The sequence below is a fragment of the Pituophis catenifer genome, unplaced genomic scaffold (genome assembly GCF_029215685.1).
Source record: "Pituophis catenifer annectens isolate HBS135680 unplaced genomic scaffold, rPitCat1.0.hap2 SCAF_2, whole genome shotgun sequence".
NCBI lineage: Eukaryota > Metazoa > Chordata > Lepidosauria > Squamata > Colubridae > Pituophis > Pituophis catenifer.
The window spans coordinates 168,947,143-168,974,931 of NW_027256882.1; the positions used below are offsets into that span (position 1 = coordinate 168,947,143).

Genomic DNA, 27,789 nt, shown 5'->3' on the forward strand with positions numbered 1-27,789 from the left:
ACGTTTTTCACAAAATCAAACCCGTAACTCTTTTTTGTCTGATTTAACTCTTTCTTTCAATTGTAAATATGTAAACCAATGGTAGGCAATGGCAGGCTTCTGATTCTAACTCCTCCTTGGACTTAAGGATAGGATCACCAAAGTTAAAAGATATTATTTGACCGTAAGTCCACCAGTCTGATTTCACCACCATTTCTTTTCTTTAAAAAAAAAAAAGCTTCCTGGGGCGACACCCACAGAGGCATCTTTACAGAAAACCTTGTTTTTATATTTATTCCATACTTTTAGGATGGCACGCCTAACAAAATGGCTATGAAAATCAACATTTGCTTTAACCTTGTCATACCATAGATAGCCATATCATCTAAATCTTAATTCATAATCCTCAGCCAGTTCCATCTTCTGTGTGGGTTGTTCATATCTTCCACAATGTCTGTCAATGCCTGTGTGGGTCTGTCACATTCCTTGTGGGCAGGAGTGAAATCCAGCAGGTTCTGACAGGTTCTGGAGAACCGGTAGTGGAAATTTTGAGTAGTTTGGAGAATCGGCAAATACCACCTCTGGCTGGCCCCAGAGTGGGGTGGGAATGGAGATTTTGCAGTATCCTTCCCCCAGGAGTGGGGAGGGAATGGGGATTTTGTAGTATCCTTCCCCTGCCATGCTCCCCAAGCCACTCCACACCACACCCACCAAGCCACGCCCGCAGAACTGGTAGTAAAAAATTCAGATTTCACCACTGCTTGTGGGATGAAATCCATTCGCGGGGGTGAGTGGCTGGGAAGGAGTCAGCATCCTTTTTACCATTTTCAGTTGATTGATCTCAGACTCTCAGCAGTGGATGGAGAAGGCCCAACATTCTTCTCGGTTGAGGGCAACTCGAGAGGAGAAAAGGAGGCTTGTTAGATTATATTATATTAGAAGATTAGAATTCTTTATTGGCCAAGTGTGATTGGACACACAAGGAATTTGTCTTTGGTGCATATGCTCTCGGTGTACATAAAAAGAAAAGATACATTCATCAAGAATCATAAGATACAATGCTTAAGTCTGGCATAGGGTACAAATACGCAATCAAATCATACTAGGAAACAATCAATATAAATCGTAAGGATACCAGCAACAAGTTACAGTCATACAGTCATAAGTGGGAGGAGATGGGTGATAGGAACAGTGAGAAGATTAATAGTAATGCAGATTTAGTGAATAGTTTGACAGTGTTGAGGGAATTATTTCTTTAGCAGAGTGAGGGCGTTCGGGAAAAAACTTTTCTTGTGTCTAGTTGTTCTGGTGTGCAGTGCTCTATAGCATTGTTTTGTTTGTAGGCAAGATACCTGGGTTTATTTATTTTCTATCTATGTTGCTGCGCTCAGGATCAAAAAGGGAATTCCTTACATGCTTATTCATTTTGTTATATTTTCCTCCTGATGTTTGTTGAAGGGGCTCAGTATAGTATTCTAAATCCCTTATCCTGCGAGTAAGATAGGTTGAAAGGGAGATGAGAGCGGCTGGTTGATGATCCCCCAATAAGTTTCGTGGCTGGACATTGGGTTTCTTTTGCCTTATTTTCATCTTCTGATGGTATTTAACATATCGTCTGACGGTGGATGCTGTTACTCTGCATCCAGTGGTATATTAACCTCTTTCCCAAAATGTAGTGTTTTTCCATTTGAAACCCTCCCTTCCCTTTGGGTGTGAAAAGAAAGCAAAGTGTTTTCTAAGAGAACATTGCATTTCTTTCTTTTTTTTTAAAGTCATTTTTGATGTAATTGATGGTTGAAGAGGTTGTAAGTTCTAGAAAGGTGACCAGTCCTATCCACTTTCCTTGAGATTATCCTCTCGCTGCAGTGCCAAATCTCTGAATATGATTTCTTGCTGGTTGGCTCTTTCTTGAGGAGGTGGGATTGCGATGAGAGATGCTCTATGGCAGGAGGTGAGCCAAGGAAAGAAGTTTTACCTAGTCTACTTATTCCCTTCCTCTTCATTTTTTTCTCTCTCTCAATTTGCAGGTTGCGGTATATGGTGAAACAGCTGGAGACAGGAGAGGTGAATCTTGTGGAGCTGAAGAAGAATTTGGAATATACAGCTTCTTTGCTTGAAGCAGTTTATATTGATGAGACCAGGTGAGGATGGAAGGGTTGGGAAGCCTTGTTGGGTGTCTGTCTGGTCCAATACGATTCCCCCTCCTTCTCCAAAGTCAAAATGAGTGCCCCTGGATAAGCTGCCCATCTCCCAAACCGAGCACCGTCCACGCTTAGGGACTTCACATCCCTGAGAATTGCTGAAAATTCGGCAAGTTGGTCCGTACATCTGAAGAGCATCCAGCATGAGGAAAGCTGGGATAAACTGAATTATGGGAAGTTCTTAGAGCAACAGCACCATTTTGGCAGTAATTTGAAGATAGTGGTTGGTGTCATAGTTTGGATGTTGGCAGAAACTCTGCTGAGTTTTACCAGCCTTATTGAGTGGACCTTGCTGTGAATTTCAGGTCATGTTTCATTTCACTAAGAAGGGATGTGGTTCCCCCTAGTGGCAGCCTGACATATAAAGAATTCATCAGCCTTGAGTGCTCTGAATCCAGAGTGAGTCAAGTACTGTATACGCTGTTATCTAAATCAGGGGTCCTCCGGTTTGGGGGGCCGGTATCGGTCCGCAGCCTGTTAGGAACCGATCCACACAAGTGGTGGGTGAGCAGGTGAAGCTTAATGGGCACGTATAGGATTTAGGTTGCATGGGAAACTGCCCCCCTCCCAATCCATGGAAAAATTGTTTTCCACGAAATCAGTCCCCAGTCCCTGGTGCCAGAAAAGTTGGGGATCACTGACCTAAATTACAAACTCATTCTTCAGTGAAGTTGTAGAAAATACTTTCTCCCAGACACTAAGAGAAGCCTCAGTTAGGGCACATTGGAAGAAACCTCACCTCTATCCAAGATCCAGAGAAGCACTAATGGCATTTCCTTATTGCTGAGTTGCTCTCCATCCATTCTTAAGTTGTCAGAAAACAATACTACCTGTGAAATTTGTTGTCCTCATTATTGATCCCTATTGGGCCATTATTCTAATTGTTTTTAGTTTCTATCAGTCATCTGACTTCCCTCCAAAGTAATGCTTGAAAACCTACAGCTTTATTCACCTTGAAGCTGCTCTTGCACTTTCAGAATAAGGGGAAACATACCACTTTAGTACTAATGCAGCTAAAATCCTCCCTTCAGAGACTAGGATGCCCCCAATCCTGTTAGCCGTTTTGTAAGGCCTTAAAAACCTGGCTATGTTCCCGAGCCTGGGTTGTTGAATGCATCAAGGGCCCCATTTCCTGGTAACAGGCCAAACATCTTGTGTATTTTGAATTGGATGGTTTAATGTTTCCTACTGGTTTTATTGTTTTTATTGTTTTAAAATGTTTTTCAAATTTTTAATTGTAAGACATGTTCTGAATTGTAAGTTACCCAGAGTCATTTACTGAGATGGGTAGCTATAGAAAATGAATGAATGAATAAATAAATGAACAAATAAGTATGACTTAAGGTCATCTAATTGGGGATGTGGTGGCTCAGTGGCTAAGACGCTGAGCTTGTCGATCGAAAGGTCAGCAGTTTTTTGTTTTTTTTTTTAAATTTGATTTATATGCCGGAGACTCAGGGCGGCTTACAATGCGTTAAGCAATAGCCTTCATCCTTTTGTATATTTATACAAAGTCAGCTTATTGCCCCCGCAAACTGGGTCCTCAAGTTACCTACCTTAGAAAGGATGGAAGCCTGAGTCAACCTTGAGCCTGGTGAGATTTGAACTTGCAGTAATTGCAGACAGCTGGTGTTAATCACAATGCTATTAGTCTGCTGAGCCACCAGGCCTGTTCAGCGATTCGAATCCCTAGTGCCACGTAATAACGGGGTGAGCTCCCGTTACTTGTCCCAGCTTCTGCCAACCTAGCAGTCCGAAAGCACTTAAAAAATTCAAGTAGAAGAAATAGGGACCACTTTTGGTGGGAAGGTAACAGCGTTCCGTGCGCCTTTGGCGTTTAGTCATGCCGGCCACATGACCACGGAGACGTCTTCGGACAGCGCTGGCTCTTCGGCTTTGAAACAGAGATGAGCACTGCCCCCTAGAGTCAGGAACAATTAGCACATATGTGCGAGGGGAACCTTTACCTTTAAGGTCATCTAACTCATAGGCTAGTATAGGCAAGGTTATGAAGACTTGGTTTAAACATCTCATCATTTTATTTTTCAGAATTCTTTTTAATATTTAAAAGATGATCCATCCGTGTTGAAAACCCGGCTAAGTGCCAGTGTCTTGTTTGGTGGGCACTTTTTTATTTATTTATTTCGGGGTGGGGGTGGCAATGGAATTGCACCTTTTGTCTCCTATTGTGATGGACATTGCCTTGAATTGCTTATCATCTGTCCTTCCTCTCCCCACTGGCACCATTCCTGTTTCAGGAAGATTCTGGACACGGAAGATGAACTCCAAGAGATCAAATCTGATGCTGTACCTTCTGAAGTGCGAGACTGGCTGGCTTCCACTTTCACCCAGCAGACCCGGGCCAAGGGGCGCCGTTCAGAAGAGAAACCCAAGTTTCGCAGCATTGTGCATGCTGTTCAAGCTGGCATCTTTGTGGAAAGGTTTGGCTCTTCTTGCCGCTCCTTGGGATTAGAGCAGAATAGGGTGTGAGGGATGAGGGATAATGTTTGTGGGATTGAATAAGGAATGTTTCACATGGGATGACAGCAGGGGTGGGTTCTATTTTTTTTTTACTACCGGTTCTGTGGGCGTGGCTTATTTTGTGGGTGTGGCTTGGAGGTCATGTGACTAGGTGGGCGTGGCTAGCTGGTTAGAGTCATTTCTGGAAGGTCCTCGCACTTACGACCAGTCCTCACACTTACGACCCGACTCATTTGTTTCCTTTTAACACTGATCAGCTGTAGGACGGCCCTTTGAAGCCCAGCGGCAAAAGTTTAAACAGTTTTTTTCCCTCTAGTCATCAGCTGGGACTCAGGAGGCAGCAATAGATTGGGGGTGGGACCAAATAAAAGGTAAGAATAACGTGGGGGAGTGGGGGGGGTGGGAGGGCGGGGGGGGGGAGAACCGGTTTGGTGACGTCATATCGTCACCACTACCGGCTCGGCCGAACCAGACCGAACCGGGAGGAACCCACCACTGGATGACAGAGGAAAGACAATACTTTGTCCTAAGATAGCTTTTCCCAGCTGAGAACCCCATCTCTGATTTCTTGTCCTGCATCTTACCAGGCCTCCTATTGGCATGGTTAGGCATGCTGGTGTTGTGACCGAGGCCCATGTAGTGATTACCAAACACAATTCAGTCCTGAACAAACTTATTTTATTAAAACAGCTGAGAATTAATTCATTCTCAGCTTAGTCCAAAACAAATTCTTCATAACCAGTCTTATACGGCCTTATCACCAACCTTTGATGTCTTTGGCAACCTGCTAAAACCCCACAAAGTTCAAAAGATGCTGACAAGAAGCATGGGAATCAACGTTGCTTTTCTACAAAGAACCCAATGGCTCATTGCTGCTCTTTTAAGCCTTATGGGAGCGGCCGATCATCTTCTGGCCTTACTCCTGAGTAGTCCTTTTTGCTTCAGCTGCTCTTGCATTCTGGCAGCTCTTCGCATGTGTGCACTATAGAACATGCTTCTCCTGTTCCTCTGCCTCTCTGCCTCTGGAGGCTCCGGAGTCTGCGCATTGCTCCCAGATGGCCCTGGCCCCATCTCTGCCTCCGACGCAGAGCCCTCGTCCAGGCCTTCCCCTGACTCCAGGACTGGCCCATTGTCCTCCCCAGCCTCCTCACTATCCAACTCCGCTGCCTGGTCTGCAGGCTGCTGGCGAACCACAACAGCTGGTTAGGGATGATGGTTGTGTAGCCTCATTAGGAGGGCATCAGGTTGGAGCAAAGGGGGTCAAGTGGACAACCTGGATCTGACTTAGTTCTGGGGAATCTGAGCAGGGGGGAATGTATCTTAGTTCTAGTTTAGGAAAAGGGATAATGAAAAGGAGCGAGAGGAAAGGAGGAAATAGATAAAAATGCATATAATAGTGTTGAAAATTGAAATTGAAAATTATTACACAGATAGTCCTCAATTTACAATAGTTCGTTTAGTGACCGTTCAAAGTTATAACGGCACTGAAATATGTGACTTCTGACCGTTTTTCATAGTTACGACCTTTGCAGCATCCCCAGGATCAACTGCTCCAAATTCAGACTCTTGTCAACTGGTTCATATTTACGACCTTTGCTGTGTCCTAAGGTCACATGATCCACCTTTTGCGACCTTCTGACAAGCAAAGTCGATGGGGAAACCAGATTCCCCTAACAGCCAGGTTGCTAAATTATCAAATGCAGTGATTTACTTAACAACCGTGGCAAGAAAAATCGTAAAATGGGGGCAAAACCCACTTTAAAAATGTCTCACTTAACAACAGAAATGTTGGCCTCGATTGTGGTCGGTAAGTCGAGGACTACCTGTATTATGAAATATAGTAAATTAGAGTGAGTCTCGTGAGTCTGGGGAATTTGTCTGGGATTCTACTAGGCTATTGATTCTTAGTATCTCTGGAGAAGAGGCTCCAGTTCATCATGCCTGAAATTTATTGCCTTGCCTGGAGAAAGCTGAATGCTCCTTGCATGCTTGATGGGATTTGGAAGCTATTTCTAATTGCAAAATAACCAAGATCTCCCAGGGACTGTCTGACTGTGTCCTCTACTGCACAGGATGTTCCGTCGAACGTACACAGCTGTGGGACCCAATTATTCTCAATCGGTCATCAATTGTCTGAAGGTAACAACTCTTTACCTTTTTAACAACACTATGCTACCTGTGTAAGTCTCTGTTGGGTGTAATGAGCCTTACACTCTGGTAATAATTCCTAATTTTTGCATCGGTGGTTTCTCCTGCTTGAGAGGTGGCTTCTGTCATTTGCCCCACCCAAATTCTGAAGGCCACTTTTGCCCATCACCTCAAGCCATTCATGGGGGTCAATATTTATGAGTCACACAATACCTTTTCGAGCTATTCTCTGCTATCGGCTCTATAAAAAGGAAACTGGAGGCAAAGCTTTCCCGAAACTCTTAGTTCTGACCAGTCGTCAATAATCTGCACTGTAGGGGCTAATTAATCACCGCAGAAGAGAGAAGCTTAGAGGAATTCTGTTTGATACGTATTATAAACCACCTGGAGTAATTTGAAATAGGATTGTGCGTGTGGTAGAATGCAGTCTGGATTCCCAGGAGGGAAGAGCTGCATTTCCAGAGAACCAAAAGGCTAATTTAGATATTTTGGTCGGGAGAAAGAGGGTCAAGGCAGTCCTTCCCGAGAAGTTCTTTAAATGTCTTTAATGATGCAAGTAGTTACTTTAGTTTGGCAAGTTTTCTGCCTATAGGTGAAGAACCATAAATTGCCTAGAAGTAATTCTGTGTGTCTCTCTTGATTTGTGGAGCGTGACAGTATGTAAAAATTAAGTGTATTATGGTCTATAATGTGTGTGTAAGGATGGATGTGTGTAAGGGACGCAGTGGCTCAGTGGCTAAGACATTGAGCTTGTCGATTGAAAGGTTGGCAGTTCAGCGATTCGAATCCCTAGTGCCGCATAACGGAGTGAGCTCCCGTTGCTTTTCCCAGCTTCTGCCAACCTAGCAGTCCGAAAGCACGTAAAAAATGTAAGTAGAAAAATAGGGACCACCTTTGGTGGGAAGGTAACAGCGTTCCGTGCGCCTTTGGCATTTAGTCACGCCAGCCACGTGACCATGGAGATGTCTTAGGACAGCGCTGGCTCTTCGGCTTTGAAATGGAGATGAGCACCGCCCCCTAGAGTCAAGAACGACTAGCACATATGTGCGAGGGGAACCTTTACCTTTACTTTTAAGGGTGGATGAATGGATGGACAGACAGATAGATAGACCTATTTGTTAGTGAAATGATTAATACCTAGAAATGGATTTCTTGGTTCACATTAAGTTCAATCTAATAGCCCTTTTTAAAAAAAACAAACAAACCAGAAATATCCTTTTCTTTTGGAGCCTTATTCCAACGTTCCCCCTTCCTACACCAGAGTAGTTTCAGCAGATTTGACCCTCCTCTCCTGTTCCGTCTCTCCACTCTACCTCTGTTTTCCTTCCTAGACTCTTGACCTCTGGTTTTTCGATGTCTTTGCACTGAACAGGGTGAGCGAAGACCATGCCTTGCGCACAATTGTCTTTGAACTGCTCACCCGCCACAATCTCAACAGCCGCTTCAAGGTAAGCAACGAATGGGTCTGAGCACATCCAGGTATGCCTACAGATTAAATCGGCATTCCAAATTGTGAGAAGTTAGGGAGGGCGGCATTATAATGCTGCTTTTAAAGTAGAAGAGAGGGTGCACTTTTTGGGGACGAGGGTCCTATTTTTATAGGGGTGATCAGTTGGCGAATCAGATCTGCAGGCGAAAGGCTGAAGCCAGAGTGGTCTGTGATCAGATCCAGAGTCAGAAGTGGGTGGGGTCCTTTTTCTTCTTTCCCGTCTTCCCCCCCCCAACCTGAGAACTTAACAGAATAATAGAATTGGAAGGGACCTTGGAGGTCTTCTAGTCCAACCCCTGCTCAGGCAGGGAACCCTACACCAGTTCAGATAATTGGTTGCCCAATCTCTTCTTGGAAAACCTCTAGTGATGGAGCACTTTGGGTAAAGCAGGCTGAGATACTGCCCCTTCGTCTTTTACTTTGCCAAATTTCCAACAGAGTCAAAAAGACTCTCTTGAATCACATATGGCCCTTGCTGATCTCCCCAGAAGTGATTTGTAAGAAGTAGATTTGATCCCACTTAGCTTTTCTGGTTGTTTGTTTTTGTTAATATCAGCCAAAGTGGGCCAGATGCTTCAACTTGAAAGGACACCAGCAAAGTAATCATAGTAATTTCTCACATTAAAACACAACAGGAGTTTAATATGTTGTTTAGATTACCAGGGCTTTTTTTGAGGGGGAAGGTTACAATAATGGAAACCTGGTTGATGTTTATACCTGAAAACTAATCATCCTTCATGGGCAAAACCAGTGGCATAAAATTATGGGAGTGATACCATGTTTCCCCACCCTGTCTTATATTTTTTTTGAACCCTGAAATACGCTTGGCCTTATTGCCATGCGCTCAAAAGCCCGATTGGGTTTATTATCAGGGGATGTCTTATTTTGGGGGAAACAGGTAGTTTATATTGGCTGTTTTTAGGATTTCTTATTGTTACATGTTTTTATTCTGTGCGCTGCCCCGAGTCCTACGGGAGAAGGGCGGCATATAAATTTAATAAAATAAATAAATAAATAAATAAATAAATAAATAAATAAATAAATAAATAAATAAATAATAGTCCTAAACCTCAGCAGGAGACCAGCTGCTTCTCCTGAGTGAATAGTTCAACATTTTCCAGATGAGATGTTGCTTTGATGAGAGAAGATGCAGATATTCATGATAAGGCTACAGTCGTCTAGCTCTACCTTTAAAACTTTTATTTTTAATAAATGCTGATCCATAATTTGACTTGCCAGTATGTATCCCCTAGGTTACTCTGGCTTTTTCAACAAACCATTATGAGAACAAACTGTGACTGATTGCGATCCCAATCACCAGTTGCTGGCTGGAGAATTCTGGGAGTTGAATGACACACATCTTAAACTTGCCAAGTTTGAAAAACACAGCAGTAGATCATATATTGTATACTAATACGAGAATCCCAGTCTGCACAGAAGCCAAGGGTTTTTGTGCTCAGTCTCCAGCATCTCCAAAGTGGACTGGGAAAAACTCCTGTCTGGAATTCTGGAGATCCACCACTACTTAGGCAGTTTACATTTCAGACCTGTTAGACTACAACCCCCATCATCTCAAGCCAGACTTTCCATGATGGCTGAGGAGTTATAATCCCTCATAATTGGAAGACATGCTTGGAAAGACTAATACAGGTGGCACCAAACTAGATAGCAATAGCACTTTGACTTATATACCACTTCACAGTGCTTTACAGCCCTCTCTAAGCGGTTTACAGAGTCAGCCTATCCCCCCCCCCCAATCTGGGTCCTCATTTTACCGACTTCAGAAGGGTGGAAAGCTGAGTCAACCTTGAGCTGGTGAAGATCGAACTGCTGGCAGTTGGCAGAATTAGCCTGCAATACTGCATTCTAACCGCTGCACCACCACGGCTCTTCAGATGGAGCAACTATCAGACTCAATAGAACACAGCTAGGCTTGCAACTGTTTTGAGATCTTGCCTAAGGTCACTTTGTCTTTGTTGTTTTTCAGATCCCCACGGTGTACCTCATGACTTTCCTGGATGCACTGGAGGCTGGTTATGGGAAATATAAAAACCCTTATCACAATCAGATACATGCTGCTGATGTTACCCAGACTGTACATTGTTTCCTGCTTCGCACGGGCATGGTGGTAAGGCTAACCTGTAGACTGAGTGCTTCAGAAAACGTCCCCATTTGTCCACCCTCCAGCTGGGAAGTGTTGATATTACATGCTTAAAAAATTAATTCTGCTTTTTGGGGTCTGAAGAAACTTTCAAATCTTGGGTTTTAGTGCCTACATTTCTGCTGGGTTGACATGAATTACTGTACATTAGAGATGGGATTCACTTACCTTCCCTGCTGGTTCGCAAATGTGAGTGCGCAGTAGTCACGTATTAAGTTTGAGCAGGTGGGCGGAGCCTCCTGCAGTTGCCGCTACCGGTTTGCGCAATCCGGACAGAACCGGCTGAATCCCACCACTGCTGTACCTAGGACAAATATCAGGAATCCGACCTACATGCTGTTTTGCTCCCTAATTATTCTTGATCAAAGAATAATTCGCCATACGCGAAAACAAACAACAACAGTGCCCTCCCCAGTTTAGCACTAAGCCAGGAATTGGGAAAACTGTTCGCAATCAGCAAATGTCTGCTAAGTGAGGTGTGTGTCCCCCACCCCATTAATGCCCAAATAGGGCATTAAGCAAAAAGTCTACAGGTCAGGGGTGAAATCTAAAATTTGTTACTACCGATTCTGTGGGCATGGCTTGGTGGTGGTGGTGAGGTAATGTGAGTGGGTGGGCGTGGCCAACTTTTTTTTTTTTTACTTTTAAAAGCATTTTTTTCTGCATTTTTTCCTTAAGAGGTTGCAGAAAAAAATGCTTTTAGAAGCCTCTGATGATCAGGCAACTCAGCTGGGATCGCCAGAGGCTTTTAAAGGCATTTTTTTCCCTACAACCTGTTTGGCTGAAGAGGTTGTATAAAAAATGCTTTTAAAAGCCTCTGACGATCCCAACTGAGCCGCGCGATCATCAGAGGCTTTTTTTTTTTAACTTTTAAAAGCATTTTTTCAGCTGAAGAGGTTGTAGAAAAAATGCTTTTAAAAGTTAAAAAAACCCAGCCTCTGATGATCACACGGCTCAGCTGGGCATGGGGGGGGCACGACTCAGGGGTTATTGCTACCGGTTCTCCGAACCACCCGCTGCCATCACTACCGGATTGGGCAATCCGGTCTGAACCGGGAGCATTTCACCTCTGCTACAGGTTATATTACAAGATGAATATGCAGTTGTAATTAAAATATAAAATCATATACATATTTGTAAGTAAGTAAGTAAGTAAGTAAGTAAGTAAGTAAATAAACAAACAAACAAACAAACAACAAACAAATAAACAAACAAACAAACAAACAAACAAACAATAAATAAATAAATATCAAGTAAAAAAACCCAAACAAACCCTAAAGTAAATCAGTAATCTGACCTGCTAAAATGCATTCCAGCAAATAAAACATCTTGAAAATGAAATCTCTCTGAAGAGGGAAGGTCCCATGGCAGGAAGCAACATCTTCCAACTAGGGCAAGGCAGAAGGAAGTACTTTGCCCAATATCTTTAAAACCAGGACAGACTTATTGGGGAAAACACAGCCATTAAGTTAGGATGCTTCTCTTCGGGCTTTTAAGGACATAGCCAGCAGTTGGCTCTGCATGAGAATGGTGCCCACTGAAAATGTTGGTAGTCGTATTCCCAGCACACCTAGAAGTGGTGTGAGAGGTTGCAGGAACTGTGTATGTCTAGTTTAATGAAAGGAAGGACTAGGGGTGACATGATAGCAGTGTTCCAATATCTCTGGGGCTGCCATAAAGAAGAGAGAGTCAACCTATTCCTCAAAATGCCTGAAAGCAGGACAAGAAGCAACGGATGGAAACTAATCAAGGAGAGAAGCAACCTAGAACTTAGGAAGAATTTCCTGATAGTGAGAACAATTCATTAGTGGAATGGCTTGCCTTTGGAAGTTGTGAGAGCTCCATTACTGGAGGTTTTTAAGAAGATGTTGGGTAACCATTTGTCTGAAGTGGTGTAGGGTTTCCTGCCTGAGCAGGAGGTTGGACTAGAAGACCTCCAAGGTCCCTTCCAACTTTGTTATTCTGTTAAATATCAGAGAACAGAAATTTTCTTTGGAATGACACAAAACTATGTTTGCCGTCATCTCATCTAAGATGAGAAATGGAACATGTCCTATGTGGGAGCAAATTTATGTTTATATCTGTATATCTTATTTTGCATGTACTCAGCCACACATGTGCACCCAAGGACAGTAAGATGGGTATCTATCTGTGCCTTGTTGCTGCTTCTCCTCTTGCCATATGAAATGCAATTGTTATAGTGTCCGTTTCCAGGAAAGTAGGTTTTAAGTCAAAATTTATTCCATAGATAGGATAGCAACTGATGTAGAAAGGTTATGGAATCAGGAAGTTTTGGTCATAGGGATGACCCTCAAGTGTAGAACTTGTCCTCCATTTATGGTGGCAAAGTTCTGGGGTTATTCCCAGACATCACCCTTTCACTCCCAAACATGCTGATCATCTCTCCTGCTTCTTCTTCCTCTGCAGCACTGCCTGACAGAGATTGAGGCCCTGGCCATTATCTTTGCAGCTGCTATCCATGACTATGAGCACACGGGTACCACTAACAGCTTCCACATCCAGACCAAGTAAGTAAAGAGGTTGTATGAATGTTCCATTGTTAAACTTACACTGTTGTTTTAGAGGAAAGAAGAGTTCTGGAAGACTTTTGTAACGTACAATAACAAATAGTAAGTCAACTGTGCCTCTTTTTGCCATGCAATAAAGATAAACCGGTGTAAGCCATTGTGTATAGGTAGTCCTTGACTTACAACAGTTCATTTAGTGACAATTCCAAGTTACAATGGGATTGAACAAAGTGACTCGTTATGACCATTTTTCACACTTATGACCATTGCAGTATCCCTATGGTTATGTGATCAAAATTTGGGATGCTTGGCAACCGGTTCATATTTATGACAGTTGCAGTGTCCCGGGGTCACATGATCAGCTTTTGCGACCTTCTGACATGCAAAGGCAATGGGGAAGCCAGAATCACTTAACAACCGGGCTACTAACGTAACAATTTCAGTGATTCCCTCAACAACTGTGGCAAGAAAAATCTTAAAGTCACTTAACAAATGTTTCGCTTAACAACAGAAATGTGCGGCTCAATTGTGGTCATAAGTCGGGGACTGCCTGTATTTGGAGTTAACCAAAATGTTGAAAAGTTCCTCAAAAAACAACAAACCCAAGATCGTTCATTCCTGTCCTTGACATTGTGTTTGCTTTATGGTTTCCTTCCTTTTTTTCAGGTCAGATACAGCCATTTTGTACAATGACCGGTCAGTTCTGGAGAACCACCACATCAGCGCCGTCTTCCGCATGATGCAGGATGAAGAGATGAACGTACTTGTTAACCTGGCCAAGGATGAATTTGTGTGAGTCCTCATCCTCCCTTTCTCGACTGAACTATGCTACCAGGAAAAATGGGGTCATGCTTTCACTGAAATGCTTCCAGGCCTTGTGGGGTGGAGTAGGGCAGAAATCAACCAATTGACGGTCAACTTTGTGGTTAACTGGAACACAATGCCCTCTTCCTGCAAAATGCTGTGTGTTTATACATAGTTGTGAGAAAGGGCAACAATTAAGTTGAGCTTCTTCCTCTAGTTAAGCGGGCTTGGGTTTATAATCACGTTCACTGCTCCTAGGTGGGACTCCTTCTAATTGCCTTTAATCAGTTCCATCTGATATCCCTTCATTTTGGGATATCTCCAATGTGGGGTGTCATGTCTTCTCTTACATTTCCGAAGATGATCGAAGGAAATTGATCCCAGCATCTCAGAACCAGCGACTTGTACATAGAAGGGGTTGCTTAGATGGCAGCAGAAATAATTTTAATATTTTTCTTTAGGCATTATGTTTTTAGACATTTTGAAGCTAAAATGACTCAAACATACCAAACCTTTCTAAGCAGTGCGTTTGTAGTGTTTAGATTCTAAACTTTAGAAGTTCTCAGTTGTTGTTCAGACATTTTGTGGTATGAGGGTAGGACTTCTGATCCTTGGTTTTCATAACTGGCCTACTAGCAAAAGGTAGCAAATTGTCCTCTTGCATGATGCAGAGAACTTCCTAATGGGATTGTGCGTGCGTTTCTGTACACACATAGCTGCTCAGGGCAGTGGTGGGATTCAATTTTTTTTACTACTGGTTCTGTGGGCGTGGCTTGGTGGGCATGGCAGGGGAAGGATACTATAAAATCTCCATTCCCTCCCCACTCCAGGGGAAGGTTACTGCAAAATCCCCATTTCCTCCCGATCAGCTGGGACTCGGGAGGCAGAGAATAGATGGGAGCGGGGCCAGTCAGAGGTGGTATTTACCGGTTCTCCGAACTACTCAAAATTTCCGCTATTGGTTCTCCAGAAATTGTTAGATCTGCTGAAACCCACCTCTGGCTCAGGGAGTCTTGCAATGACTAATAAGCAGTGATGACAAGGGTTCTGGGTTCTACCAGCATTCATCCCAAGTTGTTTGCAAGACTTGCTCTGTGGCTCTCTTACTTTTCATACCTCTTTTCATTCTTGAGAGGTTGAACGAGAGCTTCATTACCATGCCAGCACCTCTCACTTGGCTTGATTGACAGCTTCAGCCTGCCCCCTATAGTTCTGCCTGACACCCAGGTTTGAAACTATTTCCAGATTCAAGACAATTTACAAACCAGATATTCTCATTTTAGGCCCATGTCTGTTGTTACAATATTCCCTCAGCCTAGCTGAGAGGGCCCATGAGGCTTGGTAAATAATGATTATGATAAGTTGTCTAATTTTCTTGAAGTCAGCTCCCCTTTCCTCTTATCATGTTTGAGAATCCACTTTTTGGTTGCTTGAGCAATCAATCTTTAGATTTGATGAAATATAAGATTTGTGGGGGAGGAGAAGAGGACGGAAGGCAGGAAACAGAGCACAAATATCCTCTCTCGTGTACATTTAGTACACTCATTTTGGTGAACTTTGCATTGGAATTTATACAGATTTTCGAATTAGAATTTTCCGGGATGCATATATTTGTGTGTGTTATTTGTTTGATTCTAGGGGCATGGTGAAATTAAGCTTTTAAATTCTACTGAATTATTTTTAAACTCCACTGCTCAACCGCAAAGATGATTACTTATTAAATCCATCCCTAGGCAGAAAAAAAAATGAAATTAAAGTTGGCAGACTCCTTCTGATAAACATATTACAACTGTGGAAGACTTGCTGGGAAGATAGGATTTCCAAAGACTTCCTGCAGCAAAGCAGTCAGTGTGGAGATATATTATCTTTGGGAATACACTGAATAGACAGACAGAAAGCGTTTGTGTGTCTCTAATGGAATTTGAATCTTTCCAGCCCCCCTAGGAAAAAAGGTTAAAGACATGACTGTCATTATCAAACACAATATCAAAAGCTAAACATGGTAACAATGTTATTTGATGTTCAAACGTTTTTGATATTTGTGTCATCTTGGTGCAGAATTTTTCTTCTGGGATTGCAGAGTTTCAACTCAAATGTGATCACTCATAGTAACTGAATCAGGGGTGGGTTCTAACTGGCTTTACTACTGGTTCTCTTTGTGCGCGCGCTTCATGCATGATCGCCTCTTCGGTCACGTACTTTGCGCAAGCGTGTTGCGAATCTGTCCAGCTGAGGTGCGGCAATCCACTCTGCCGCACTTCTCAGCTGGGCGAAAAAAGAAGAAATATATGGTTGGAAGAACGCGGGGGCAGGCGGGAGGGCCCAGCTCCCAAAGAAAGAGAACCGTTTGGTGACGTAATAGCGTCACCGCTACCGGGTCGGCCGAACCGGGCCGCACTGGGAGCAACCCACCACTGAACTGAATGGATAGATCCCCCCCACATTCCTCCGGGTTTATCTGCAGAATGTATTTGTGTGGGAAGTTGAAACACATAAGGAAGAATGTCTTTGATGGTGGCTGTGTTTCTTTATTTCATGGGGTGCAGGGAGCTCCGGTCACTGGTGATTGAAATGGTTCTGGCTACAGACATGTCCTGTCACTTCCAGCAAGTCAAGTCCATGAAAACTTCCCTGCAGCAGCTGGAACGGTAAATGGCAGAAGGAGGGCTGTGTGTGCACATGCATGTATTTTTTAAAAAATGCTATAATGACCTCTGGATATGTAATAAAAAAAAATGGATTTGAAAGCATAAAAAGCACTGAAAGTTGGCAGATACATATTAAACCTGCAGACATTAGAAAGCTCTTTAGCTAACCTCAGGGAGTTTTCTAGTGATGATGCTGACAACTAAGTCAATTCAGGGTGAGGGTGGATAATGCTTCCTTTACAGAGATAGATGATGAGAGAGAAGGGGGGGGAGGGAGGGAGGGAGAGAGAGAGAGAGAGGTTGAGAGAGATAGATTGAGAGATGAGAGAGATACATGATAGATAGATAGATAGATAGATAGATAGATAGATAGATAGATAGATGATAGATAGATAGATAGGTAGATAGATAACTAGATGAAACAGATATATATAAATGATGAAACAAGAGCCTGAAGATGACAGGGTTGTGAGCCTGTCGAAATGTTGCTATAAGAAAAACTTTTAAAGTCACTGGTAGGATTTTAGCTGAGGTTTTAAAGGACCTTGCAGAGTGCTCTGTAAGGATTTTTAGAAGATTTTAAGCTGGGATTTTAACCAGAATTTTAAACATTTTAACCAACTTATTTATAATGACGTGGGAAAACACCCGAGATTTTAATTTTTTGCATACACACCCGCGAAAACTTAAGAAGACATATATATATATATACATACACACACACACACACACACACACACATATATATACATATATACACATACTATACTATAAACTAGATATATATAATATATACCAATAGATTATATGTGTACACACCAGGGATGGGTTCTACTTACCTTTACTACCGGTTCACAACGGGATCATTGCTACCGGTTCGGTATGCGCAGATTGTCAATTATGGCGTCCAGGCGGGTGGGCGGAGCCTCCTGCCGCTTTTACTACCGGTTCTAAAGAACCGGACAGAACCAGGAGCAACCCACCACTGATACACACACACACACACACACACACACACACACACACACACTCACACTCATACATACAGAGAGAGGGAGGGGGGGAGACAGAGAGAGAGAGATGGATGGATGGATAGAGATAGATAGATAAATAGATGATAGATAGATAGATAGATAGATAGATAGATAGATAGATAGATAGATAGATAGATAGATAGAATTATAGATGAAACAATGGGTAGGACAGGACTTTCTGAGCTGCATCTGGAAACAGTTGTCTGAATAATAGTCAACAGTTCTTTGAGGTTGCCCAGGTTCCTTCCTGGCTGCTTCTGGCATGCGCAGAGGGCATGGGGAAAAGTCAAGGTCTTCACATATATGTGTGGAGCATGAAGTAAGAAGTGGCAGAAGTTTCTCCTGTTGCCTAAGAAGTATAGCTGGATTTTTAAAAATCAGCTATAAAACACCAGTGGAAAAGTAGTCTCTGGGATAAGGATGTACACAGTAGTGGTAATCCTGCTTCTTGATGGGATGGGGGTTGATACTTGCTAAATCAGGCTTCTATACAGCAGCAAAAGTGGGAGCCTAGCATAGCAAACAGGAGGCTGCCTGTCCCAATTGGGACACTGGTGCCTTTGCAGGTACATTATGCCAGGGGCAAGATCTGACCCCATTCTTGCTATTCTTGTACTGCTGCTTCCCCAGGATCGACAAATCAAAAGCTCTCTCCTTGTTGCTGCATGCAGCTGATATCAGCCACCCCACCAAACAATGGCCGGTGCACTGCAAATGGACCAAAGCTCTCATGGAAGAGTTCTTCCGCCAGGTATGCCTGGGATTCTCCCTTGGAGGGGGTTATAATGTTGGGGCTTGGATGCCAGATAGGACTGCTGAAATCATGTTTGCCTTTCTGGTAGTCACAGACATTTGCTTTTTGAAACAAAGCCATGGTTGTCAGGTTGCACCGAATCTATAGCGTTTTCATTGAAAGATTATATTCCATGCATGAACCGTGGCTGAGTTTGCACTGCATGTTACACCTGTTTAGCCAATTAGCCTATTTTGTGGGTTTATATCATACACTGAATTGTGAAGCACTCCCGAGGCTGGATTGCATGACTTCTGCGCCACAGGACCGTCAAATTAAATTAAAATTAGCCAAGTTTAACACCTTCCATGAATATAATTGTTCAGGTTACATATGCCATGTCACCTCAGCCATCACACTACAAGACTTGGTTCTTATCTGCCTTGTTTTTTATAGGGAGACAAGGAAGCTGAGCTGGGATTGCCCTTCTCCCCATTATGTGATCGCACATCCACCCTGGTGGCCCAGTCACAGATTGGTGAGTGGTAAAAAAAAACAACAACCCAGACTGTATGCCACGGTGGAGCTCTCCTTGACCGCCTCTTCCTTTCCTCCCTCAATGTAGTAGAGATGCTCATGTATCCTCCACTCGGTTGGTTTATTTTCTCCTGCCACAGGGACAGCAAAGCGAACTGTTCTCATTGAACTCTGTGTATAATCTTTCAGAAGAAAGCAGAGAAGCCCAAGGGCTTATTCCTAACACTCTTTTCCTTCCACAGGTTTCATTGACTTTATTGTGGAACCCACTTTCCAAGTTCTGACAGACGTAGCAGAGAAAATGATCATCCCATTAGTGGAAGAAGGTTCCAAGAACAAATTGTCCAGCCAGCAGAGCAGGTTTGTATTTGCCGTATTTTTTGGTGTATAAGACGCACTCCCCCCCAAGTGGGTGGAAATGTCTCTGCGTCTTATACAGTGAATGTTGCCGAAGCCCCACCCACCCAACGGCACTCACCCTTTGGCCTCTGCCTCCCAGCAATTTGTCTCCTTGCAACAAACAGCAAACAGCCTTGTCAACTTTACCACAGCTTGATTTAGTACGAGCAGCTGATTGGTGGTTGGATCGGCCTCCCGGAATATCGCCGATCAGCTGCTCCAGGCTGCGGGGATCACCACCGCCCATTGCTACAGTTGCCGCCCATTGCCGCTACCGCCTATCGCTGCCTCCATGCGCCCCATTTTTGGCCTCCATGCACCCTGTTTTCAGCCCATTCCAGGCGGCGGGGATCGCCACCACCGCCTATCCCCAGCACCTGGAACGGGCTGAAAATGGGACACGTGGAGGCCAAAAATGGAGCACGTGGAGGCGAAAACGGGATGTGTGGAGGCCAAAAACGGGGCACACAGAGGCAGCAATAGACAGCAGCGGCGATGGATGGCGACGGTGGCAATGGGCAGTGGCGATCTCCGCAGCCTGGAACAGCTCATTGGTGGTATTCCGGGAGGCAGATCCAACCGCCAATCAGCTGCTCGTGCTAAATCAGGCTGTGCTGAAGCTGACCAGGCTGTTTGCTGCAAGAAGGAAAATTGCTGGGAGGTAGAAGCAGATTTTTTTTCTTGTTTTCCTCCCCAAAAGCTAGGTGCATCTTATAGTCCGGAGTGTTTTATAGTCCGAAAAATACGGTACTGGTGGGGATGGGGAATTGTGGAAGACCGGGAGATGCATCCGTAGGGGATGGAGTGAACCTGTTTGGCATTCTTTATTGCAGCGTTTCTCAACATCGGCAACTTCAAGATGTGTGGACTTCAACTTCCAGAATTCCTCAGCCGGCATGGCTGCCTGGGGAATTCTGGGAGTTGAAGTCCCCACATCTTGAAGTTGCCGATGTTGAGAAACACTGCTTTGTGGCATGAGTTCTTCCTAGGATTTTGTCCTGCTTCTCCAACATTCCAACTCTCTGATCTGACCTCCCTAATGTAGATCAGGTGGAAGATTGCTTTTCAATCTTGTTCACAATTCGGGGGGAAAAATGTTACTGTCTCTTAACAGAAACTGTTTTCTCTGGGTCCCTGATGGCATTCTGACTGGTCTAGCCTTTGAACACAATATTGTTTGTATTATACTATCTGGTATATTGTGATGTTTGGAGTTGGGCAGCATCAACTAAATACCTAAATAAACTCCTCTGCCTCAGCTTAACTGTCAGAGTCAGTATTTTCTTACATCTCCTCCAGCAGGAAGGATAGCTTCATCCTCCAGTTGGGAGCTGACCCTGCCTGCAGACAGCCATGCACGGTCTTTTGCAAGCCTCTTCTTCCGGTGTCTGAAAAGAAGCAGAAAATAATAACAATAACCTTGGAAAGGATTCGATAGGTGGATTAAAAATGCCAAATCCAGCCTAGACATCTGGCTGACTGGGTGACAAGCCATAATAATGACAAGCCATAATATGTCAATTGCATAATAAATCAATTGCGAAAGGCAGCTGTACTTGGAACAGCTCACATTCTGCAACGGCACCTTTGATTTAATAAAACAACCACAGCCTCTCCCAGGTCCTTGGGAAGGATTCGATAGTTGGATAAAAATGCCAAATCGAGCCTGAACATCTGGCTGACTGTGATCAGCCATTGTAATAATACAATTTGATGGTATATAGTCATACACTCCTTCCTCTCTAAATGGACTGGAGAAGGCATAGGTCCTTCGCAGCCACCCACTTCCCTACCTATCTGGCGGTCTAAGACAATTTGCTGCAGTCAACTCACCATGGCCAACCCAGCATGGCCAACCCGCCACGGGACAATCCAAGCGGGATAACTCAATGCAATAAATGTTTTCCGCCACAGTTTTTTCTACATGACTTCCATTTTGGTCAATGGAAATAATGTTGAAGAAACAGTGGTGGATAACTTTTATTGCATTGAGTTATCCCATGTGGAATTGTCCCACAGCAAGTTGTCCTGTGGCGAGTTGGCTGCAGAGAGTTGTCCCATTCTGCCTATTTGGAACTGGTTCAGCTACAGTGGCCAGACTTTGCTTCTGTGCATTTTTCGATTGTCAGGCTGTGCCACATCAGGTGGAGGAAAGAAGCCAGGGAACGCTTAAGCATATTTGCCCCTATATATCTGACTGGATATAAGAAAGTGCCATTTTTAAGGTGGATTGTCTGTCTAGCTTGGAATTGTTTACTGACTAGTGGCAGCAGCTCTCCAAAGCCTGGCATTTGAGATTTTTACATCTCTTGACAGTAGCTTCTCTCCTAACTGGGAAGAGCAGGTGTGACCTTTGGCGTGTACCACTGATGGTGGACCGCTGCAAAAAAATTCTCTCCCTGCAGGGGAAGGCAAAACCTGTAGTAATGATCTTGATTGCCCCAGGTTTGACAGATGAGACTCACTCGATAATGAGATGGGAAGTGTAGGAGATGACTAGGCTGAGCCCGAGGGAGAGGTCAAGCACGTCATCAGTCTTGAGTCCCTTTACAACCACAATGGATCTAAATCCATCTTACCTTGAATTCCATTGACTTTTATCTACTGCCAATTTGCTTTGACCGTTAGATTTTTATAGAGTGCTAGCATATAATTAGGGATGCAGTGGCTCAGTGACTAAGATGCTGAGCTTGTCGATTGAAAGGTCGGCAGTTGAACGGTTTGAAACCCTAGTGCCATGTAATGGGGTGAGCTCCCGTTACTTGTCCCAGCTTCTGTCAACCTAGCAGTCTGAAAGCGCTTAAAAAATGCAAGTAGAAAAATAGGGACCACCTTTGGTGGGAAGGTAACAGCGTTCCGTGCGCCTTTGGTGTTTAGTCATGCCAGCCACATGACCACGGAGACGTCTTCGGACAGCGCTGGCTCTTTGGCTTTGAAACGGAGATGAGCACCGCCCCCTAGAGTTAGGAACGACTAGCATATATGTGTGAGGGGAACCTTTACTTTTAGCATGCAATTAACCTGAACTCACTTGAACCACCTTGGCTCCTGGTTTCCTGGGCTTGAGAAGGAGCATATATAGTAAATTTAATAAATATATTTGTATGGATGATGCAATGCATCTCTAGGTGAAAAGTAGAGTGTACAGCATTGCCCAGGGTCAATACTGAATGGCAGTAAGGAATCTTGTGGGAAAATGCCTCTGAGGTTTGCTCTCTGACGGTGAGTCCAGGGCCTTGAGGACTGTTTTCCTCATGTACGCTGCCTGTTGATCAGGGCAAAAGATGAGGGCCAAAGAGATTGCAAGCAGCCTGTGAGATCAGATGGAAATCACAATTTCCCAGAATGCCAGTGCCAAGTGGCCTAGCTGGCAGCCATATCAGGTTTTGTATAAATATCCCTTGTAGGACCACAACAAGCAGTTGTGGTTGTTGTGCTGCCTTGTACAGTCCTGACCTGTTCAGTGAAGACCAACGAAGAAAGATTCAGTGCAGGGATCTCCAACCTTGGCAATTTTAAGTCTGGAAGACTTCAACTCCCAGAATTCCACAGCCAGTTTTGCTGGCTGGGGAATCCTGGGTGTTGAAGTCTCCAGACTTAAAGTTGCCTAGGTTGGAGACCCCTGATTCAGTGCATGTTTCCCAGGCAAAGAATATATTCCTCCCACCCTGTTGTTAAGGTCAGATGATGCTACTGAATTAAGATAAACGGTTTTCTTATTGGACTTTTTTTCTTTAAAAGAGCAAAGGAATGTCCTGTCACTTTGTTTGAAAATGTGACTTTTTGAAAGCCCGTCAAAGATACAGTTCCAAATGGAATTTTTAATGTAAAATAACGGAAGTGCAATAGATATAGAGACGTATCGTATACGGTCATCGTCACTGAATTTACTGAGGAAACATGGAGGGGAGGGGCGGAGGAGTGGCGGTAGTTATTAAGGAAAGTCTTAGGCCTAGGGAGGTCACTGTTCCTCAGGTTGGCGGGTGTGAATCCCTCCTTCTGAGATGGGACCCTGGAGTTCAGTCTGGGCTGTTGATCATGTACCTCTCCCCCAGCTGCGTGGCCTCAGCCCTGCCCGCACTACTAGATGTCTTAGCCGAATTGACGGTGGAACTCCCCAACCTTTTGGTTGTGGGAGATTTCAATCTGCCATCGGCCGGTGAGTCATCTGAGTTGGTGCGGGAGTTCATGACCTCCATGACGGCCATGGACCTGACTCAGATTGTACAGGGCCCAACTCATATTGGAGGACACACACTCGACCTTATTTTTCTCTCTGGACAGTGGATAAATGATCGTGGGGAGGGGACTCTATCTATTGACCCTCTGTCATGGACCGATCATTCCCTCCTTAGACTCGACTTTTCCTCCGCCACCCCCCGTCGCAGGGGTGTGGAACCAGTAAGATGGTTCCGCCCCAGGCGCCTGATGGAACCCGAAAGTTTCCTGATGGAGCTTGGGTCATTTCCCGCCTCCTTAGCCCACGATTCATCTGAGTCCCTTGTCGCAGCCTGGGAACAGGCTGCGGTGGGGGCCTTGGATCGAATCGCGCCTTTGCGGCCTCTGATCCGACGCAGATCCCGGGCGGCTCCTTGGTTTACCGTGGAGCTCAGGGAAATGAAGCGTCGGAAAAGACGCCTGGAGGGTGGTTGGAGATCCTCCCGATCCGAGTCCGACCGAACACAACTAAGAACCCATATTAGGTCTTATCTTGTGGCGATGGAAGTGGCGAAACGTAACTATTTCGCCACTCTCATTGCATCTGCAGAAAATCGCCCAGCAGCCCTGTTTAGAGTGACCCGCTCCCTCCTTAATCAGGGAGTGAGGGAGGACCCCTTACAGGGCCGTGCTGAGGATTTTGCACAGTTTCTGCAAGATAAAATCACTCAGATTCGGACCGGGTTGGACTCCGACTGGACAGAGTCCGTTGAGGTGACAGGGCCTAGTCTCGGTGGAGTCATCTGGGTTGAGTTTGAGCCTGTTTCATTGGATGACGTGGACAGGATTATGGGTAGGTTGGGGTCTTCCACATGTTTACTGGACCCTTGTCCCTCCTGGCTTGTTTCGGCAGCCCGGGAGGTGACTGGAGACTGGATCCAGGCTATTGTCAACGCTTCACTAAAGGAAGGGGTCTTTCCCACTGCGCTTAAAGAGGCGGTGGTTCGACCCCTCCTTAAGAAGCCTAACCTGGATCCTGACGTACTTAACAACTACCGTCCAGTCTCCAACCTTCGCTTTTTAGCTAAGGTTGTTGAGTCCGTGGTGGCACAGCAATTCCCTCAATTCCTGGAGGAAACCGACTACCTGGATCCTTACCAATCTGGTTTCAGGCGTGGCCACAGCACGGAAACGGCATTGGTCGCCCTAGTAAATGATCTCTGGCGGGCCAGGGATGGGGGTTGCTCCTCCATCCTGGTCCTTCTTGACCTCTCAGCGGCATTCGATACCATCGACCATGGTATCCTGCTGCAGCGGCTCAGGGGGATAGGGTTAGGAGGCACTGTTTTACAGTGGTTCTCCTCCTATCTCTCGGGCCGTCTGCAGTCTGTTTGGGCGGGGGGTCAGGGATCCTCCCAGAGGCCTCTCACTTGTGGGGTGCCTCAGGGATCGGTTCTCTCCCCTCTGCTCTTTAATATCTATATGAAACCGCTGGGTGAGATCATCCGTGGTTTTGGGGTGAGGTATCATCAATATGCTGATGATACCCAGCTTTACATCTCCACCCCTGACCACCCTAGGGATGCCCTTTCCGTGATGTCCCACTGCCTGGAAGCGGTGCGGGTTTGGATGGGGAGGAACAGGCTTAGACTCAACCCTTCCAAGACTGAGTGGCTGTGGATGCCGGCATCCCGGGATCTGGAGGTTCCATCCTTAATGATCGGAGGTGAAACCCTTGCTCCCTCCGACAGGGTCCGCAACTTGGGTGTCCTCCTGGATTCTCGGCTGTCTTTAGATGACCATCTGACGGCCGTAACCAGGGGGGCCTTCGCACAGGTCCGTCTTGTGCGCCAGTTGCGCCCGTTCCTAGACCGGGATGCCCTCGCCACGGTCACTCACGCCCTTGTTACCTCTAGGTTGGACTACTGTAACACCCTCTACATGGGGCTGCCCTTGGGATGTGTCCGGAGGCTTCAGCTAGTCCAAAATGCAGCCGCGCGGGTAGTTACGGGGGCGTCTAGATACTCCCGTGTAACACCTCTCCTGCGTGAGCTGCACTGGCTACCGGTGGCACTCCGGATACATTTCAAGGTGCTGGTGCTCACCTATAAAGCCCTTCATGGCTTAGGCCCGGGGTACTTGCAGGACCATCTCCAGCCGTTCTCCCATCGTCCTGTCCGCTCTCACAGAGTCGGCCTCCTCAGGGTGCCGTCGGCCAAACAATGTCGGCTGACGACCCCCAGGGGGAGGGCGTTCTCTGTGGGAGCCCCGACCCTCTGGAATGGATTGCCCACTGAGCTCAGGACAGCCCCCGACCTTCTTTCCTTCCGTCGCGAGCTGAAGACGTGGCTCTTCCGCCAATTAAACTGATCCGGTTGGGGGTACACTGGTATAATTTTAAATCGTTTTTAATTGGGTTACTGATTTTAATTTGGTATTGTATTGTGATTTGTATTGAAGTTGTCATTTTGTAAGCCGCCTTGAGTCCCTAGGGAGAAAGGCGGCATATAAATCGCAATAAATAAATAAAAAATAAATAAATAAATGAGGAATGGAAGTTCTTGTATTTAGGGCTGGATGGATGTCAGATTCTACATCTCTATTGCCCATCAAAAAATGTTTCATGCATGGAAAACAGGTGTTTTAAGGTGAGAATGGGCCTCCAAACGCATACTTTAGAAAAGTATGGAACCAGGCTGTAAATTGCTAGAGAGATGTAAGAGAGAGAGATGTAGTGATGACAAGGCATGAAGTGGAAGAGCTCAAGAGGAGCCAGCACAGGGAAGAGAGAAGAGGAAATGTTCACAGTTGCTCCTTGCTGCCTTCATTGACCACTCAGGGGATGTACATGTTCTGACTGTATCCCACTGCCCACAGTTCCACCTGGCGTCAGACTTCTGTAGACGAACATGCTGAGCTGGGGGACATCAATGCTGACATCAAAAGCTTCCGTTCCACCTGGAGCAAGTACATCCAAGAGAACAAGCAGAAGTGGAAGGAACGAGCTGCCAGTGGTATGGGAATGCTGATGGAGTGAGGGAGCTTTGGAGAAATTCTCCCATTCAGGTCCCCTTAAAGGCTTTCTGTCCCTTCCTTAAGCTGTTGAGAAAAAGAAAGAAAAGGATAATTTTTAGATGTCAACATGGTGATTAGCCTTGGTTTCTGACATGTTGATGTCTACACATATCCCATATGTATAGGCTGCCTGTTCCTTCACATATTTTTTTTTTCAATTAAATTAAAAAAAAATTCTTACAAGATGAGACTTTAAAGTTCCATTCCAGAAGAGAGAGACTTCCAAGCTCTTCTTCCTGCCATGCTCTTCTGTGTATTAAAGCAGAAGGCATAGAGCTTCCTGCCTTCCCATTGGGGTGGTGTTTGTGTGGCAGCCCTCAAATCCCCTCAAATCCCTGAAAAATCATTGGCAGTTTCTCTCTGGTCTGAAGCAGAAAATACAAGACAATTAGCAGTAACAATTAAACATTGTTTGAAAATGAATATCAGTGATCCTAATCTAACCCTAAAGATAGGAGACATAGTCCATTTGGTACCATCACTGACCCACTATAACCTCCAGTCTTCTCCCTCATCTCACCCAAGTGTTGTATATGATTGCAAAATGATTGCCTTTTTCCTTGGGAACCTTTTCTGTGGCTGGCTTTCTTATAAAGAGGCTGGCAGTGTCTCTTTGCCAGCTTCTTCAGTGCCACCTGATCTTCCAAGGGGTTTCTCTGACCCAGGGTCTGTCCAGATCTCTCTCGATCAATGGAAAGATAGATCTAGAGCAGGATCTAAGGGTAGATAGCTCTAGATCTGTGTGCAGATAGATCTAGAACTATGAGTAGGTAGATTTCTATGGAGACTCTCAACCATCCAGGTCATGGTTGTCCCAAAGGTGCTTTTTAAAGAGGCAACCGGACTTACTTTGTTTTTCTTTGAATACATTTTACTTCTCATCCAAGAAGCTTCCTCAGCTGTGTGGGTAGGTAGATCTAGATCTAGGACCACGTTGAACTGCATCTAAATCTGTAGGTAGACATAGATCTCTCTAACCTGTGACGCTCTACTTCTGATTGATCCCCTCTCGGTCTAGGAATCACCAACCAAACATCTATTGATGAGCTCTCACCTTGTGAGGAGGAGGCCAGCACACCTGAAAACCGGCACAATCAGAACGGCAATGTGGAATAGCGCTGCGTATGGGAGGAGCAAGGTAAGGGCTTCCCAGCTCTTGCTTACTAGAGTGCTGATATTCTCAGCTGAAAATCAGGGAATCAGGAAGAACATATATTGAGTCTCTGACTCTTATTCCCATTCAGAGTTCCTTCTCCTTGATTTTTTGATTTCCTTGATTTCTCTCTCTCTCTCTCTCTCTTTCTCTCTCCAGGTCCACCTTTAATTCTGTTTCTATTTTTAACTGGCAGGTTTTCAACACAGTTTACTCCAAAGTCTTCGATACCATCGACTCAGCACCATCCGCACAGGGAGG

The 27,789-nt window shown here is 44.9% G+C and overlaps 1 protein-coding gene across 1 annotated transcript; it reads left to right on the plus strand.

Moving 5' to 3' along the window:
- The first annotated feature begins 2,006 nt into the window (after nucleotides 1-2,006).
- Nucleotides 2,007-27,789, plus strand: PDE1B (phosphodiesterase 1B). The gene is made up of 14 exons (XM_070934998.1): nucleotides 2,007-2,120; nucleotides 4,439-4,621; nucleotides 6,734-6,800; nucleotides 8,141-8,257; nucleotides 10,286-10,426; nucleotides 12,887-12,987; nucleotides 13,654-13,779; nucleotides 16,338-16,439; nucleotides 18,104-18,224; nucleotides 18,663-18,744; nucleotides 18,986-19,103; nucleotides 26,178-26,314; nucleotides 27,394-27,513; nucleotides 27,725-27,789. The coding sequence occupies exons 1-13, from the start codon at nucleotides 2,017-2,019 to the stop codon at nucleotides 27,489-27,491; spliced, it is 1,497 nt and encodes a 498-aa protein (XP_070791099.1). The 5' UTR covers nucleotides 2,007-2,016; the 3' UTR covers nucleotides 27,492-27,513; nucleotides 27,725-27,789.